General features: G+C 53.7%; 1 protein-coding gene across 3 annotated transcripts; it reads right to left on the bottom strand.

The window, feature by feature from the left end:
* Nucleotides 1–200: 200 nt before the first annotated feature.
* Nucleotides 201–6,136, bottom strand: TUBB1 (tubulin beta 1 class VI). Of its 3 annotated transcripts, XM_027622349.1 has the most exons (5): nt 6,011–6,136; nt 2,845–2,953; nt 2,288–2,398; nt 2,071–2,159; nt 201–1,464 (listed from the first exon to the last, which is right to left on the bottom strand). In XM_027622349.1, exons 1-5 carry the CDS (start codon nt 6,065–6,067, stop codon nt 1,066–1,068), a joined length of 765 nt encoding a protein of 254 aa, XP_027478150.1. In that variant the 5' UTR covers nt 6,068–6,136; the 3' UTR covers nt 201–1,065. The 3 variants fall into 3 exon arrangements, with proteins under 3 accessions (XP_027478150.1, XP_027478147.1, XP_027478149.1); XM_027622346.1 differs by having other exon boundaries at nt 201–2,159; XM_027622348.1 differs by lacking the exon at nt 2,288–2,398 and having other exon boundaries at nt 201–2,159; nt 6,011–6,067.
* Nucleotides 6,137–16,185: the final 10,049 nt, after the last annotated feature.

The following is a 16,185-nucleotide window of genomic DNA, read 5'->3' as shown; positions in this document are numbered from 1 at the left end:
AAGCTGTGTCATCATGCAAACATTTATGGCAACTTCTGCAAATTAATTTGAACTGTAAAAGTTCCCTAATGAGACGACGTCCTCCACGAGGAAGGACACTGCGGCGGTGGCCGCTGCCGAATTCCTGCATTTGAATGGTTGCCCAGCGTGCCCAGCGCACCGGGTGCCCTTTCTGAAAGAGCAGAGGCTACCGAGTGCTTTCAGAAGGTGTTTACTGAATGAAAGTGAAAAGGGCATTTTGAAACAGCCTTTACCAGGAAAACCGAAGATGGTGATTAATGAATTCCCAGAATCCAACACCCCTAAGAAACTTAAAGAGTATCTAAACATCTATGTTAACAGGTAGCTATTCAGAAATAAAGATCAGAGGATTGGGGTTGGTGACTGTTGCCTGTCGTTTGAGGGGTTTTTCTTGGCCAGGTATTTTGGTAAAAAGCACTGCCACTTTTTTTTTTTTTCTGCCCTCCCTTTTTTCCCTTTCCAGTTAGTACACGGACGTGCACTCAAGGTCTACACGATTCACTAGTGGATGCTGACTCACACTTGCTTCGGCTGCACAGCTCCCCACGTACCAGTTAGTCACCTGGCTTTTCGGGAGGCCAGCGAGCACCAGGAGTTAGGATGCTGGGCAGTGCACATGACAGAAGCTGGGGTATGACTCTTAGCAGGGGTGCCAAGCAAGGGTTCCAGGGTGCTCATCGGTGCTGCGAAAGGGTGGAGGTGGACGTCAGCCGCGGTAGCCATGCACGTAGGTAGTCTTGAGGGTAGTCTTGATGCCTGGCACAGCGCCGTGCCTGCAGTAACTACCCGATCAACATTTCTAAACAAAGGTGGTGTGCTTCACGATACGTTCACTTTGCCATTAAAACCCGGTTAATAGAGTGTGCAGTGAATAGCAAAGTCTTGAAAGCTAGTGAAAGCCAGCGGAAGGCCCCAGCGCTCCCAGCTCCCGCCCAGGCCCCTGTCCCCGCGGCCGTGCATGCGTGCGGATACCGGGTGGCTGCGGCGCGTCCCGTGGGGAGTCGGCGGGACGGCAGGGAGGCGGGAGGGGGTCTGCAGCCGACCTCACACCGCCCCGCGAGGTTCGTGTGGCCCATCTTCCGGTTCCATTTCTGCCTCCCCCACGACCTCTCCGTCCTCCTGAACCGCTCTGGCGTCTTGCAGTTGCTGGTACTCGGACACCAAATCGCGGATGTTGCTCTCGGCCTCTGCAAACTCGCCGACGTCCATGCCTTCGCTGGTATACCAGTGCACGAACGCCCTCCTCCGGAACATGGTCGAGAAGTGCTCCGCCACGCGGCCGAACAGCTCCTGCACGGCCGTGCTGTTGCCAATGAAGGTGGCGGCCATGCTCAGCCCCGGGGGCGGGATGTCACAGACGGCCACCTTGACGTTGTTGGGGATCCACTCCACGAAGCAGCTGCTGTGCCGGGTCTGCACGCCGAGCATCTGCTCGTCCACCTCCTTGGTGGACATGCGGCCCCGGAAGATGCAGGCCACGGTCAGGTAGCGGCCGCGGCGCGGGTCGCAGGCGGCCATGGCGTTGCGCGCGTCGAACACCTGCTGCGTGAGCTCGGCCACGGTGAGCGCGCGGTACTGCCGGCCGTCGCGGCTGGTGAGCGGCGCGAAGCCAGGCGTGAAGAAGTGCAGGCGCGGGAAGGGCACCATGTTCACGGCCAGCTTGCGCAGGTCGGCATTGAGCTGGCCCGGGAAGCGCAAGGACGTGGTAATGCCGCTCATGGTCAGGGACACCAGGTGGTTGAGGTCGCCGTAGCTGGGCGCGGCCAGCTTGAGTGTGCGGAGGCAGATGTCGTAGAGCGCCTCGTTGTCGATGCAGAAGCAGGCGTCGGCGTTCTGCGCCAACTGCTGCAGGGACAGCACGGCGTTGTAGGGCTCCACCACCGTGTCGGACACCTTGGGCGAGGGCAGGACGCTGAAGGCGTTTAGGATGCGGTCGGGGAAGTCCTCCCGGATCCGGCTCAGCAGCAGCGTGCCCATGCCCGCGCCCGTGCCGCCGCCCAGCGAGTGCACCAGCTGGAAGCCTTGCAGGCAGTCGCAGGCCTCGCTGGCGCTGCGCACGGCGTCCAGCACGCTCTCGGCCAGCTCGGCGCCCTCCGTGTAGTGGCCCTTGGCCCAGTTGTTGCCGGCCCCGGAGTTACCTGTGCAGAGGGAGGCGGGTTACGGGGCTGTCCGGGTGGCGGCGGGAGACAGGGCACCACTAGGAGGCACCCTCACCTCGTGCCCCCCCGGGGGGGGGGGGGGGAAACATCCCTGCAGGAAAACGTACCGTAGATGAAGCTGTCCGGATGAAAGAGAGCTCCCAATTTGCTGGATCGGATGCTATCCATCGTCCCAGGCTCCAGGTCGACCAGCAGCGCCCGGGGCACATATTTCTTACCTGTGTAGAAAAATAGGAAGAAGTCAGCAAACTTTCGTTTTTCTAAAAGTTAATGTTTCATCAAAATAGAACCTTGTGATACCCATCAGGAAAAAGGTATTTCTAGAAGAAAGACATTTGAAGTAATATTCTTGACACCAACAAGTGCATAAATCTATAAAATACCTTCGAAATCCCTTTTCCATCATTTTCTGTGTTGTTTTGTTGTCTCGTCAATGACAGAGATCCTGCCCTACTGGAAGTGATTCTGGTTTTCATTTAAGAACTAAACAGGAAAGGTGGTGCTTGAGCAGCGGTGGTAAACACACGTGCCCCCACTCAGTGACTTCTTCCCCGGGCCCTTGCCCTAGGTGGAACTTGGGGACCCGCCAGTCTCGGGATCCCACTGCGCTGCCTGGACATCAGCCTGACCGTGTGCGCATCGCGACCAGAGCACAGCGTCCTACCGTGGGCCTCGTTGTAGTACACGCTGATCCTCTCCAGCTGCAAGGCACAGTCCCCACAGTAGCCCCCGGCCGAGTCGATCCCATGCTCCTCGCCAATCACCTCCCAGAACTGAAAGCAGCAGGAGGGGAGGTCAGTGTACAGAGGGACCCCAGAAAAGGGCAGGTGGGTACCCGTGAGCCAGCAGATTGACCAGAGGGACAGGAGGAAGGGAGTGCTGCTGGGCCTGCCCGGAGGGGTCCGTCTGGCTGCCCCTTTCCCGGACGTGCCTTTAGGCCCATTTTGTCAGTGCCAGCTGCACGGCACTGTAATTTGCTCTTGCCTCCGCTAAACACGGATATGAAGACTGTGTTTTATACCCACCTGAACGCCTTAAATAAAATGCCAACACATAAAATATTAAATTGGATTTTGCTCCTATTAAATGGAGGCCACGGTATACATTAAAGCTGTCGTTCTACAATTCACATCAGCCCGGGTATCTCTAATTTCACCTTCTAGTGCTTCAAGCTAGTAAAGTATAGGTATACCATTAAATGAAAATAGACTGAATTCTTATCTGATTTCACAATAATATCCCCTTCAGTTGGGTATTTATTTTCATGCAGTTTTCCAAAAAGCCCATAACTAGGACATCCAGGCCCAGCTTTTAGCCATGTGCATTTTTCACGATCAGGTATGCACACAATTCAAGATTATGCACAGCTCTTGTAACTATTTGAAACATATGACACTTTCAATCTCACATACAGTATTTATTAATATAGCTGTGTGTCTTAATATGGAAACAGTTACTGAGATGGCCCCTCTCATTGCCCTAGAGAAGGACATATTCAAGTGCAATGAAAATATATTCATTTATGTTAAAATCCCCAAGGGTGTTTTCCCAGCCGTATCTTATAAGTGATGGCTCTGCTCTGGCCATGGTCTCATTAACCAGACTTTATTTTATAGTAAATTACCAGCACTGTTCAGGGTCTGAAAGAATAAATAAATTTAAGTTCTATAACACCACAAACTAAATGTCTTTTACAGTTCTTTTGGCCCCAAATAATAAGTAGTCGCCGGGGCTCTAAGCACCAGACAACACGATGCTGGAGGAAGAGCTAAGAACCTATCTAGACCCTGCACTTCCTCTGCCGCGCCTCCCTCCAGATTATCTTCCCACTTCAGAGTGCTGGGGCTGGCGCCTCCCACTTCTCTGTGTGTTCGACTTAGGAACATCTCATCACCGTGGACGGAAAGGCGGCAACTTCTTTTCAAGGAGTGGTATTCTTTGCCCCAGGTTTTAAACACCTGCATTAAAAGACTAGATTTTCATAGCTGCATTATTCACGATAGCTAAAAGCTGGAAACAACCTATGTGCCCACTGACAGATGAGGGGATAAACAAAGTGTGGGGTATCCATGCAGTGGACTATTATTCAGCCATAAAAAGGAAGGAGATTCGGACATAGGCTGCAACGTGGTTGAGCCTTGAGGACATAATGCTCAGTGACATGAGCCAGACACAGAAGGGCAGATACTGTGTGATGTCACTTCTATGAGGTCCCTAGAAGAGTTCAGATTTGGGGGTCCCTGGGTGGCTGAGTTGGTTGAGCATTTGACTCTTGATTTCAGCTCAGGTCATGTTCTTGGGGTCGTGAGATCAAGCCCCGCGTTGGGCTCTGTGCTGGGCATGGCGCCTGCTGGAGATTCTCTCTCCCTCTCCCTCTGCCTCCCCCTCCCCATCTCATCTCCCACTCACACTTTCTAAATAAATAACGAACTATAACATTTTTTAAAAAAGAGTTCAAATTCTTGGGCGCCTGGGTGGCTCAGTTGGTTAAGCAACTGCCTTCGGCTCAGGTCATGATCCTGGAGTCCCGGGATCGAGTCCCGCGTCGGGCTCCCTGCTCAGCAGGGAGTCTGCTTCTCCCTCTGACCCTCTTCCCTTTCATGCTCTCTATCCCTCATTCTCTCTCTCTCAAATAAATAAATAAAATCTTTAAAAAAAATAAGAATAAAAAATAAAATAAAAAATAAAAAGAGTTCAAATTCTTAGATAGTAGAAGGGTGGGTGCCAGAGTCTGGGGGAGGGGAGTTAGTATTTAATGAAGACAGAGTTTTTAGTTTTGCAAAAGGAAAAGCATTTTGGGGGATTGAGTGCACAACACTGTGAATATACTTAACAGTATTGAACCGCACACTTAAAAATGATGGCTGGAGATGGCAAATTTTACACTGTGTTTTACCACAAGTTTTTAAAATTTAACTTTTAATGCAATTAAAAATTTTTACAGCTTTATTTATTTATTTGTATTTACTTATTTTAGAGAGAGAGTGGGGGGAGGGGCAGAGGGAGAGACTCTTTCAAGCAGATTCCCTGCTGAGTGCGGAGCCCGCACGGGGCTCCATCCCATGACCCATGAGATCATGACCTGAGCCAAAACCAAGAGTCGGATGCTAACCGACTGAGCCATCCAGGTGCCCCAATGCAATTAAATTTTTAATGCCATTCATACTAGTGAAAGTAATTTCAAAATGGCAAAGGGAACCATCAGATGGCTGTTAGTACAAGTGTGTAAAACTAGGGTTGAAATTCGGGTTGGAGACCTGTTGGACTGTGTCATCTCTTAGAGTTGGCCACTGAACCAGGCACTGTGTACAAAAAATTTAGGTGGGGAGGGGACACACTCGTGTATACTCCAGAGAGTGTATTTTAATTATTTCTGCTACCACACCCAAAAACGTTTAGGTTTACCTCCTTCGTCTCCTATTGCTTACTAAATGGAACAGATGTGGATCTTTTTAAACTTTGCAGCACAAACAAGGGAGGGGATGGAAAGGCATCTTAGTGATATCATGCAAAAAGTCGCCCAACAAACTTTAGGAAACTGTTTTGAGACAAAGTACTGTCTTTAGAAAGTTCATTGCTAAAGTCATGAAAGTAAACAAGGTTCCCTGTAAGAGGCGGTGAAATTAGCATGAATTCAGTTAACCCTCTCATCCTACCTCCTGTATCTCTCTTTCACTATGGGCATCAGTTAATGAAGCCAAAGTATTCAGCAAGTGCTCGCGAACTGCTGGACTTGTTACCTTCCCTGCCGACTGAGGATATTTTCTTAGTTGGCTGCACCCAGCGACCGTAGGTAGGAAAGCTAGTCCTAGTAATCGAACTCTCCTTACCTTGGCTCCGATCTGGTTCCCGCACTGGCCGATCTGAAGATGCACGATTTCACGCATCCTTGCTTTGCGTCCAAGTGTAAGGTCTTCACAGAATCCTCAGTCTCTGGGAAAGCCGCCCTTCTTCACTGGTGGGAGCCCAACACGACTCTGGTCACTGCACCGATGGGACCAGCTGACCAAGCTGGTCCCAGGGTGTGTCTACCGCCCAGAGGCCCAGCCTCTACTCTCTTCTGCTCTCTGCCTGTCATCCTGGTGAAGGGGGTGTTTCTTCCTCTCCCAAAACGGAATATTGCCCAGTCACTTCCCAGAGTTCAAGACCAAAGCCTGCCTTTGTGCACAGTGCCTGGAGGTCTCGCACCAGGTGTGGGCCTGACCGTGGTGGACTCTGGACACCCGGGTGATGGGGCTCGTGATATGACATCCGAACCACAGCTCCCAGCTCATGGGGTGAGGGGACCACCTCCAGAGAGCTCTCCCTGACCAAGCCAGTTGTGTTATTAGGAATCCTTTGTCTAAACCCATCGCTTGACAGATGAGGTCACGATATCCCAGCGCATGAAGTGACTTCACCATAGTCACACAGCCAGTGAGACGTCCCTACCTAGCTTTAGACCTGGCCATGTGTCCCGTGTCTTCAGCTACGTTTCCTAAAGAGTGCTCCGACAGCCACTGGCAGTGCTGACGTGTCCTTTGGGGGAACAAGGGTGGACAGTTTTTATTTTTACAGTGTCTACTTTAATGTAAATAGGAAAAGAAATAATTAGCATTTACAATAGTAAAATGATAATGAGAGAAACTTTCCTTTGAACTTGGCCGAAGTTGTAAAGGCAACTTGTGATTCTTCCGCATTTGGGAAAGCGCTATCAAGAGACACCGTCTCAACTCCATGGCTCGCCATCAAGGCCCTTCCCAGCATGGCCCCACACTTCCCCTCCAGCCCCTTCCCCAGGCTTTGGTCCTCAGAAAGCCTGTGCTTCGCGTCAGCGTGGCTCTCCCCCTGCTCTGCGTGTCAATTCCTGCTCTTCCAGAAACTGCAGAGCGGCTGCCCAGGCCAGGACCTCCCCCCGAAGCCCCGAGGAGCAGGCAGCCACCCCCCGTGGGCACCTGCTTCTCCGGGCCTCTCTCCAGTATTTGCCAAGCTCCCGGGGCCCCCGTTGTCGGAACAGCTACAGACAGAGACCTGCCGTGGGCCAGGCACACACTGGCAGCCAGGGATATGGAAATGAAGGAGACCCATGCAGACACGGGCCCCCGGGACGTGGACTCAAAGGCAGGACTGAAGGCACACAGACCCAGAGTCCCCGGGCGCTCCCTCCCCTGCCTCTGACTGGACAGGTGACCGCGGCTGTGGGGTCTGCCCTGCCTATCGTCACCCTGACCGGCAGGCCGCTCCTAAACCCTCTGCACTTTCCGCAGGCCTGGCGAGGCCCAAGACGGGAGGTCAGTGACCCAGGCCGGCAAGTCACTAACTGCTCTGTAGTGGCCTTTTTGCTGGAAAATAGCCTCTACTTCTCCCAAAGGAGTTCAGCCCCAAAGTAAAAGGAGCTGGAGTGTTCCCTGCAGGAGAACGCTGACGTGGGGAAGCAGGACTTTGTCCCGTGGGTGCCAGCCCCCCCCCCCCAGGGCTGCCCCTGTCTCCCACTGTCCAGTGACCTCACGGGCCACGTGCCGAGGGAGAGCTCCGTGCGACCCTGGGTCGGGGACCCGACCAGGGCAGAAGGTACTGTAAGGGACACTATCAGGACACCTACAAAATCTGAATACAGACCGGGTGGATTGAATAATCACATTGTATCCACGTTGTATTTCCTGAATTTGATCATGGCCGGGTTATACAAATGGAAATTCTTGTTTTCAGGAGATAGTATGAAATATTCAGGGTCAAGAGTCACCTTGCGGACAGCTTGCCCGCAAATAGTTGGGCAAGAACAGTAACAGTGTGATAAATGTCGAGAGACCGGTTAAGCAAATGTGGCAAAATGTTAACAATTGGAGAATCTTTGTAAACGAGTACAAGATTAATACTCTTGCAACATCTCTGAGTTTGGAATGTTTTCCTACTCCAATCTGAATGACCACATGATTACAGCTGCCTCTGGTCCAAAGCCTGCCACCCCCCACGGTAAAGAGAAGAAAGTGTAAATTCCAGAGGAAGAAATGTGCATGTACTTAGCAGTATTTTGTTCACAAGTTAAAAAAATATATATGCAGAATAAACCTTTCAGCTTCCATGACATTCAGCCCCCGCCCCCCGCCCCCCGCCTACCTTCACCCCTTTGCTCTCCCCTCTGGCCCCCCACCTGCCCTCCCCAGCCTCCCCCTGCTCATCAGACCGCAGAATTCCAGGGCAGCCCCTCTGCTGCGCGCCCTCCCCCCCGACCCGAGCCCTCGGTCTCCCACCGCAGCATCCTGGCTGGAAGCTCCCGGCAGGCGCCAGCACGCGGGCTTACGGCCCTCACCTGCGTCTGTGTTTGCTAATCACTTATCCTCATGCCGTATCTCCCCGCCAGCCTGGGAGCTGCCCGTGTCATTTCACCTTTGCGTCCCCAAAGTGCCTGATACAGAAGAGGGCCTCGGCAAATGTTTGTGGAGTGCACACCAACAGCTGGGCTGCTTACTCAGAATGGCAAGTTTTCTTCAAGCCAAGAACGTATTTATTCACGAGTATGTCCTGATGGGCGAGGTAGGGGCATGGGGCCTGAGGACTTTCTTCTCTGGCCCCTGAGAGGTGGTCTAGGCTGAAAGTAGAGACTGTTCCAGGAAAGCTGGGTGTCAGGAACGGGTTGTAGATGCAGCGACCGCACGAGCTATTACGGGAAGCTGTTGGCTGGCCGGGCTGCTGAAAGGGGCCCGTGTTGGCCGCCACAGGGACCACTGGGTTGGGCCGGAGGGGCGTTTTTGATCTTCCTGTGTTCATTCTGTGCTGTCTGAGCAGGATCCAGTGTGCTGGGGTCCCCCCCGCCAAATCTCCACCCTGGAGCACATTCCTCTTGGCCATCTCAGTTTGCTCAGGGAGGGAAAAGCGCAGGTTTCCAGATGGGCGCTTAAAAGGTTTTTCTGTTAATGGGGCAGTTGGCAAAAAAAAAAAAAAAAAAAAAGGATTGGGGGGTTTGGGGGGAGGAGAGGAGAGGAACCCTGTTTGCTTTGATTCCCGGCTCTGCCGGCAATGTTGACTCAGTCTGGCCCGCTGTGCTGAGCCTTGGCCGCTGTGAGGGGCGGGGCAGATCGGGGCGGGGAGGGTTGGTGGCCCCAGCCGCTCAGGGAGGCCCACCTCCTCCTGAAACTTGAATTTTCCCAGCTGTAGAAGGGGATGATGGCCCTGGGTCCCAGGTTTGTGGGGGAAGACAGGGCACACTGGGGGTTAACCCCCAACAGCCCCTCGCAGGTGATGTTTTTCACTTGGGCTTCACAGGATGGGAGCAGATGTGTGGACAGCGCCATTCATTCGATACCTAGGAACCGAGTGCCCACTGCGTGTCAGGGCCCAGAGGGCTGTGCTCCGGGATCGGAACTGTGTGGACAGAGCAGAGGGGCAAGTTGTGGGTCCACACCGTCTCTGCTCTGTTGTCCACATTTACCAAGGGACCTGCTCCCCTGAGGAAGGAGCTCTCCTCTGACCGCCACCTTAGCACAAGCCAGGGGAGTGGTGAAGGTACGCGCCTTTCCCAGACCACGAGACATGGTCCCTTCCCAGGACGCAGGTAAACTGTCCCTCGAGAGACCGTTCCCCAGGGTCTGTTCTCCAGCCAGGCTGAAGGTGACCCCCAGCCCTGAACTGCAGCAAGGGATTAGAGGTGGCCGTCCATGATGAGTGATAAACTCCTTTTCTCACCACAAGGAAGGGCCGTGGTGAAGGCAGGTTGGAAATGAGGGCTCAGGGCCGAGCTTTAGTGAGCATTGCCCAAAAAGGCAGAGGGCAGGAGCGAGAGCTTCCCTGAGCGGGCGCGATGCCTCACGACAAGTACACCAGGATGAGGAAGAAGGACGACCAGGCCTGCCCTTTGCTGAAACGCCCTCTCTCCCCTGGCGGGCCATGGCCATCCATCCACGAGAAGACTCGGTGGTAGCGAGCCTTTTCCTGCATGACACTTGGCTTTATTATGGGAACAGAACGAAGATGATAAGAAAAACCAAGTGTCACCCAGAAACCCCAAATCGGCTGCTTCCAGACTTCCCCCAGGAGATGCCCCTCAGTGGTCAGATGGAGCTCCCCCCACCTCTGCCGGGCAAATGAAATGTAATTAGGAGAAAAACAGAGTACTCAGAGATTTCATTGATTTCATCCGCCCCTGATCCTTCCACTTCTGAGTGCATTGAAGTTCCTTGAATAACTCAGAGAAGATTGTTGAATTATAGTGTTTGCTTGTGATTCAGAAGCAGAAATTTTTCCAAATGTCTTAGCAAGAAACTGACATCTGAGGGGCCATTATGAGTGAGTCAGCGAGTGTGGGCAGATCATCAGATGAACTGAGCTCTACTTTCTTGTACTCTGCCTCGCTGTTCTCTTACTGTACAGGAAAGTTCTGGGAGGATGAATAAGTAAGTACAGGAGAAAAGAACTAAGAAGATGTTGCTGGCTTTCACGAAGCAGGGCTGCCCGGCCCCACGGAGGAGGTCAGACCTCTGCCCCCACCGCTGCAACTCTCCGTCCTGCCCACACTACGTGGACCCGCCGGGCTGCCCTCCTCTCCTTTCCGGCCTCTGGGCCCAGATATTGTGAATGCTGTGCACCCCTGCGGGGACACTGAGAGTCCGGACCCCGGGCTGTGGCATCTCTCATCTGCAGGAGGAAGCGCGCGCGCGCACGAGCTCGCTCACGCACCGCGGCCCCTGAACGGCTGTGATTCTCGAGGTGTATGGACACATTAACCCTCTCATCCGCATCTCTCCCATCTCCCAAGGTGTGCAGCTCCTGATAAGCAATGTGCTGTGGCAGGAACAGAGATAAGCAGGGTATGGTTCGGTACCTGGAGCTGAAATCAAACAAAGATAAAGACTTTTTGAAGCCCGGTGTTTGTCCAAGAAACCTCTGTTGTAAAGTCTCAGAAATCCATTCGTTTACCCAACAAATATTGGCTGAGTACTACTTGGGGGCTCGAGGGACCTTGGAGAAGTGGGAGGCTTGGGGCCTGCACCCCAGGAACGCAGAGACAGGACAGCACCACCCCTTCCCGTTGGCCTTTGCCAAGTTCTCCGCCACCTCTCACACACCGCCCCCTCGGGCCAGCTCTGGAGCAAGGTAACGGTCCTCTTCTTTGTGCAGTAGAATCGGAGGCTTGGGGAGGGAAAGGACAAGCTCAAATCCCGGGATAACATGGCAGAACCAGTCACAGGTCTTTAGACCCTGACATTGAGGGGTACGCTTGGAGGAGTCAAGAAGCAGGCTGGCCAGACGGCCTCCAGCTGGGCATCCCAGGCGTCCGGACGCTCAGCTCACCTTCCTCCTCGCCTCTGGGGTGTAAGTGGGCCGGTCCGCCAGCCCCACCTCCCAGGTACGTGGCCCCACATGTCCACTCGCACGGCCTCTCCGGAAGCACCCCTGCCCCATCGCCACCAGCTCTCCCGTCTGTGACCCCGGGCGCCCCTACTGCACCCCACCCCCGGCCTCCTCCCATTTCACCCTCCTCACGGTCACCAGAGGGATCTCGTGAAACAAAAATCAGACCTCGTCCACTGCCTTCTGGGAAACTAACCACAACCAGGGTGAAACCAACCAACCCTCTCAAGCCCTCTCGCCACGGCAGATGTGTTGTTGCTCAGATCTCTGATGGGAAGACACCTGTCAGGGGCACACAGAGGGGGCGAAGGACAGCCAGGTGCAGGCCTACCCTGGGGAGGGAGGGAAGGAGAGATGGGCCAAAAGGGGCAGGAACTGTGGGAAGTACGGCCCGGATTGCAGAGCTCCAAGCTGTGGTCCCTGCAGCTGGGAGGTCTGGGACGGGCCTTTAGGGTCCTGTTTGCTCTCGGGTGACTTCACCCCTGCCTGCCTCCTCGCCAGTCATCTCTGCTGCCATGCTCCCCACCGGCTTCTTCCAGCTGGTCATGCCTACCAATGTGCGTGTATTTCGAGGCCTTTGCATACATTCTTCCTTCTGTTTTAAAAGTCAAGGACTTTCCATGGCTATGTCCTCATCATTCAGTCGCAACCCCTTGGATAGCTACAAGAACCATCCCTGATGCACCTGCTCCCCGATGTTTATAGCAGCAACGTCCACCGTAGCCAAACTATGGAAAGAGCCCAGATGTCCATCAACAGATGAATGGATAAAGAAGCTGTGGTATATACAGCCATCAAAAAATGAAATCTTGCCATTTGCAATGACATGGATGGAACCAGAAGGTATTACGCTAAGCAAAATAAGTCAATCAGAGAAAGACAATTATCATATGATCTCACTGATATGTAGAATTTGAGAAACAAGACAGAGGATCATAGGGGAAGGGAGGGAAAGATGAAACAAGACGAAATCAGAGAGGGAGACAAACCATAAGAGACTCTTAATCTCAGGAAGCAAACGGAGGGTTGCTGGAGGGGAGGGGGGTGGGAGGGACGGGGTGGCTGGGTGATGGACACTGGGCAGGGTATGTGCTACGGTGAGCGCTGTGAATTGTGTAAGACTGATGAATCACAGACCTGTACCCCTGAAACAAATAATACATTATATGTTAATAATAAAAAAAACCTACCAGAATTAAAATAAAAATATGTATGAGTGTAAAAAAAGTAACAGGGAAACAGGTGAAATTAATTTTAAATGTTATATGTTATTTAACCCAGTAAGCCCCAAATATAATCTTAATATGTAATAAATGACGGTAAATCAATAATGAAATAATTATGTAAACAAACAAGCAAACAAACAAAAAGAACCGTCCCCAACCAAACTCCCCAGAGGGTGCCCTGTCTCTAGTATGCCCCGTGGGACTTATCACTGCTGCATCCCCAGGGCTGGGACAATGGCCTGGCACAAACTAGAGGCTCAACAAATACTTGCCAACAGCCTGACTAGAGAGAGCGAGTGGATGTGATCCCGTGAATGACCAAGACCCCTCTGGTCATGAGCCAGCTCCTGAGTGGCTGTATGTTACATGCCCAACTGTGACCAGTGTGTTCTGAAGGTGTTGCTGGGGGGTCAGCCCCACAAATGTGACCCCACGTTTCCTCCCAGGCAGACGTGTGCAGCCGGGAGAGGGTGTGGTGATGATGGCATTTGGGGACAGTGGCAGGAGAGCCTGTGTGCACACCTCTCTACTCCCCTGAAAGTCCTTGGCTGCAAAGGTGTGTGGGAAGTGACAGGAGCGTGGATGGAGAGGGGCTGCGGCCGCCAGGGAAGCCACGGTGCCCCGCAAAGCCAGACTTGTCAGCATCCACCCAAACAAACGCCCGTATCCAGGATGTGGCCAAACTCAGGAATGTGGAATAATAGGAAATGTCTGCAGCTTGCTGGGTGGCGGCCAGACGACATGGCACAAAAGAAGAAGGGAAGAAAGGATTTGGAGGCAACTGCACACTAAATGAGAACTCATCCCGTGTTCTCCTCGGGTCGCGAGAGCGGGCCAGCCCTGGCCTGACCGTCGGGTCTGCGTGCCCTTTATCACAACGAGGGGCGGGGGGGGGGGAATCACCCTTATTTTTTAGAAATGAATAGGCTTTTGTGTTGGGGCGTTGGGTCACCTGTCGGCCAGGAGGCTTTCTGGGGTGGAGAAAAAAGAAGGATTGACACCTGTCCCCCACAGGCCTCCTGTCTGTCGGCCACAGGTCTCTCCAGACTTCTCTGAAGCCTGTCTTCCCACCTGTAAAATGGGGTGCGAGCCCCTGCCTCCACCCCAACAAGGTTGTGCCAAGAATCCAATGAGGACAGACATCTCCCAGAGTGGACCGTCTTCTCGACGGTCGTCACCTTTGCCTTTAAGCCCCACAGGGAGCAGGGGGGACCCAGTTACATCCAGGAAGATAGGCCTCGGGCACCAAGTCAGTCCCCTGGGGAGAGGGCTTTGTCAGGGTTTCAGGAGAGCCTCCAGCTCGCAGACGTCTGCTCGAGGCTACGAGGCTGCGGGCACAGAGGAGCCGAGAGGGCAGTGGCCTCGGGGGCGAGCTGGCCTTGGGGCGCTGCCCTGCGCCTCCTCCAGCCCGGGGCTGGAGGGGAAGGTGCGTCATTACCCTCGAAATGCCCCCGGGGGAGCGAGCCCCGTGGTGTCAGGAAGGGACGAGGCTTTCAGGTTTGGGAGTCTAGGTGGTTGTGCTCCGAAGGGAGCGGGGCCTGAGGGCGGACTCCCCTGGGGCCCAGGGCAGGCGCTGGGGGCTGCCGGTTCAAGCACGATCGCTGGCCCGTCCTTCCTCGCGGTCCCAGGAACCTCCCAAGCTTGCCCCGGGCTCACGCGCGCTTGGCCGATAGCCCTCAGTGGGTCCGGAGGGCCGAAACTTGGGTTGGGCTGTGTCCATGGCCGCCCCCTCGACGGAACACGTTTGGGAACCTCTGCTGAAAGGAATCCCCCACCCGTAAGCCCGTCAGCCCCGAAGGGACACAGCCAGCCTGCTCGGAGAGCGGTCAGCCGGGCCGAGACGGGCGCTCACTCACCACAGCCAAGTTCAGAGGGAGACAGAGCCCGGGGTGCTCGGGTTTGAGCCCTCAAAGGTGCTGAGGAGGCAGAGTGATAACATCACACCTCACTTCCTTCTTCTTGCCTTGAAAGTTGCTGTTTTAAATGTCCGGACTCCCTCCCCCCTGCCCCTGCCTGGTTTTCCACCATTTTCTGAGTGGGAGTCGCTTCTGTGTCAGGAAAATCCTGGTAAGCCGCAACTGGTCGGCTCCGGAGGTCCTACCTGTGACCAGTCTGAGAACATCCCCACCCCTCCCTGGAACCCGCAAGCCACAGGGTTGAATGCTTCCTGACCTTTTTACCTGCAACGTTGTGATTTATAAGAAATACGTATTTGGTCATTCAGACGACCACAATATATTTCTCATACATAGTTGGTCTTTGCCCACAATTTCTGGCTCACAAGTCCCTAAACCCTTGGAATTTTGAAAGCGGTTAAGGGCGATAAAGGTGGGGTGTGGGGTTTTTTTTGGGTTTTTTTTTTGCTTTTTAGTAGGCTCCACCCCCAGCATGGAGCCCAACGTGGGGCTTGAACTCATTTCCCTGAGATCAAGACCTGAGCTGAGATCAAGGGTCTGATGCTCAACAGACTGAGCCACGTAGGGTAGCCCAAGGTGTCTTTTGTTATGTTAATAGGGCTACTTTGGCCCCCACCCAAGGGGACCGCTGTAGCCCAGAGGGCCCACCTTGTGATTAGTGGGTTACAATTTCTAGTCCCTTCCCCCCGGCCCCGCACCTCCTCCTCCGAGGGGAGGGGGCATCTGGAGAGGGCCTCGAAGCTCCACACCCTTTCTCCATTCTTTGCCTTGACTATCTCTTCATCTGGCTCTTGATTCTTACCCTTTAATACACTGGTAAATGTAACTATTTCCCTGAGTTCTATGAGCTGCTCTGGCAAATTAATCGAACGTAAGGAGGGGGTCTTTGGAACCTCCAATCTGTAATGGATTGGCCAGAACAGCCTGGGGCTCACAACTGGCCTCTGATGTGGGGGGTGGTCTTGTAGGACGGAGCCCCTAACCTGTGGAATCTGGTGCCAGAAAATCTCAGGACTGCGCTGAAATCTTAGCTGCCCAGTAGGTATTTGAGAATTGCTGGGTATTTGGGGGGGTGGTGGTGGAGAGAAGGGGACCCACGTTTCGTGCAAGAATTGGGTCTGGGAACCTTTAAAGACCACCCCTCTGTCTGACCCCAGCCCATAGAGGCCTAGGGATCAGTCAAGCCCAGCAAAGAATTTGCAGGGCCTGGAGCAAACAGGATGTGGGCCTGCTTCGGGCCAGTGTCCGTGCCGAGCCTCGGGCCCTCTGAGCACAGGGGTCCTACAGGCGCCTACACCCAGGGCATCTTCAGAGCCGCCAGTTCTTCCAATGGCTGTAGGAGTGGTGTCCTGGAGCAAGAATTCCTGCCCCATTCAAAGGCAAATGTGACCCTCGGAATGCAGGGGGGGAAGGGGGCAGGGGTCTGGAGCTTGAGAAAAAAAGGAACGCAGTTGACAGGGCGCTAAGAAGAGCCCTGTCTGGGAACTAGATGTCTGTCCTGCCACACAGATGTGTCGCTCAGATGAAATTTATCTC

Source organism: Zalophus californianus, chromosome 8 (genome assembly GCF_009762305.2).
Source record: "Zalophus californianus isolate mZalCal1 chromosome 8, mZalCal1.pri.v2, whole genome shotgun sequence".
Lineage (NCBI taxonomy): Eukaryota > Metazoa > Chordata > Mammalia > Carnivora > Otariidae > Zalophus > Zalophus californianus.
The sequence above is the reverse complement of the archived record's forward strand: the minus strand, read 5'-3'. Positions and strand labels throughout refer to the sequence as shown.

Excerpts from the sequence above, each read along its gene's own strand:
- TUBB1 (XM_027622346.1), bottom strand. The coding sequence starts at position 6,067 with ATGCGTGAAATCGTGCATCTTCAGATCGGCCAGTGCGGGAACCAGATC. Across the intron at positions 2,399-2,844 it reads GTACTACAACGAGGCCCACG|GTAAGAAATATGTGCCCCGG; the intron begins GTAGGACGCTGT and ends TTTTCTACACAG. Across the intron at positions 2,160-2,287 it reads TCCGGACAGCTTCATCTACG|GTAACTCCGGGGCCGGCAAC; the intron begins GTACGTTTTCCT and ends CCCTCTGCACAG.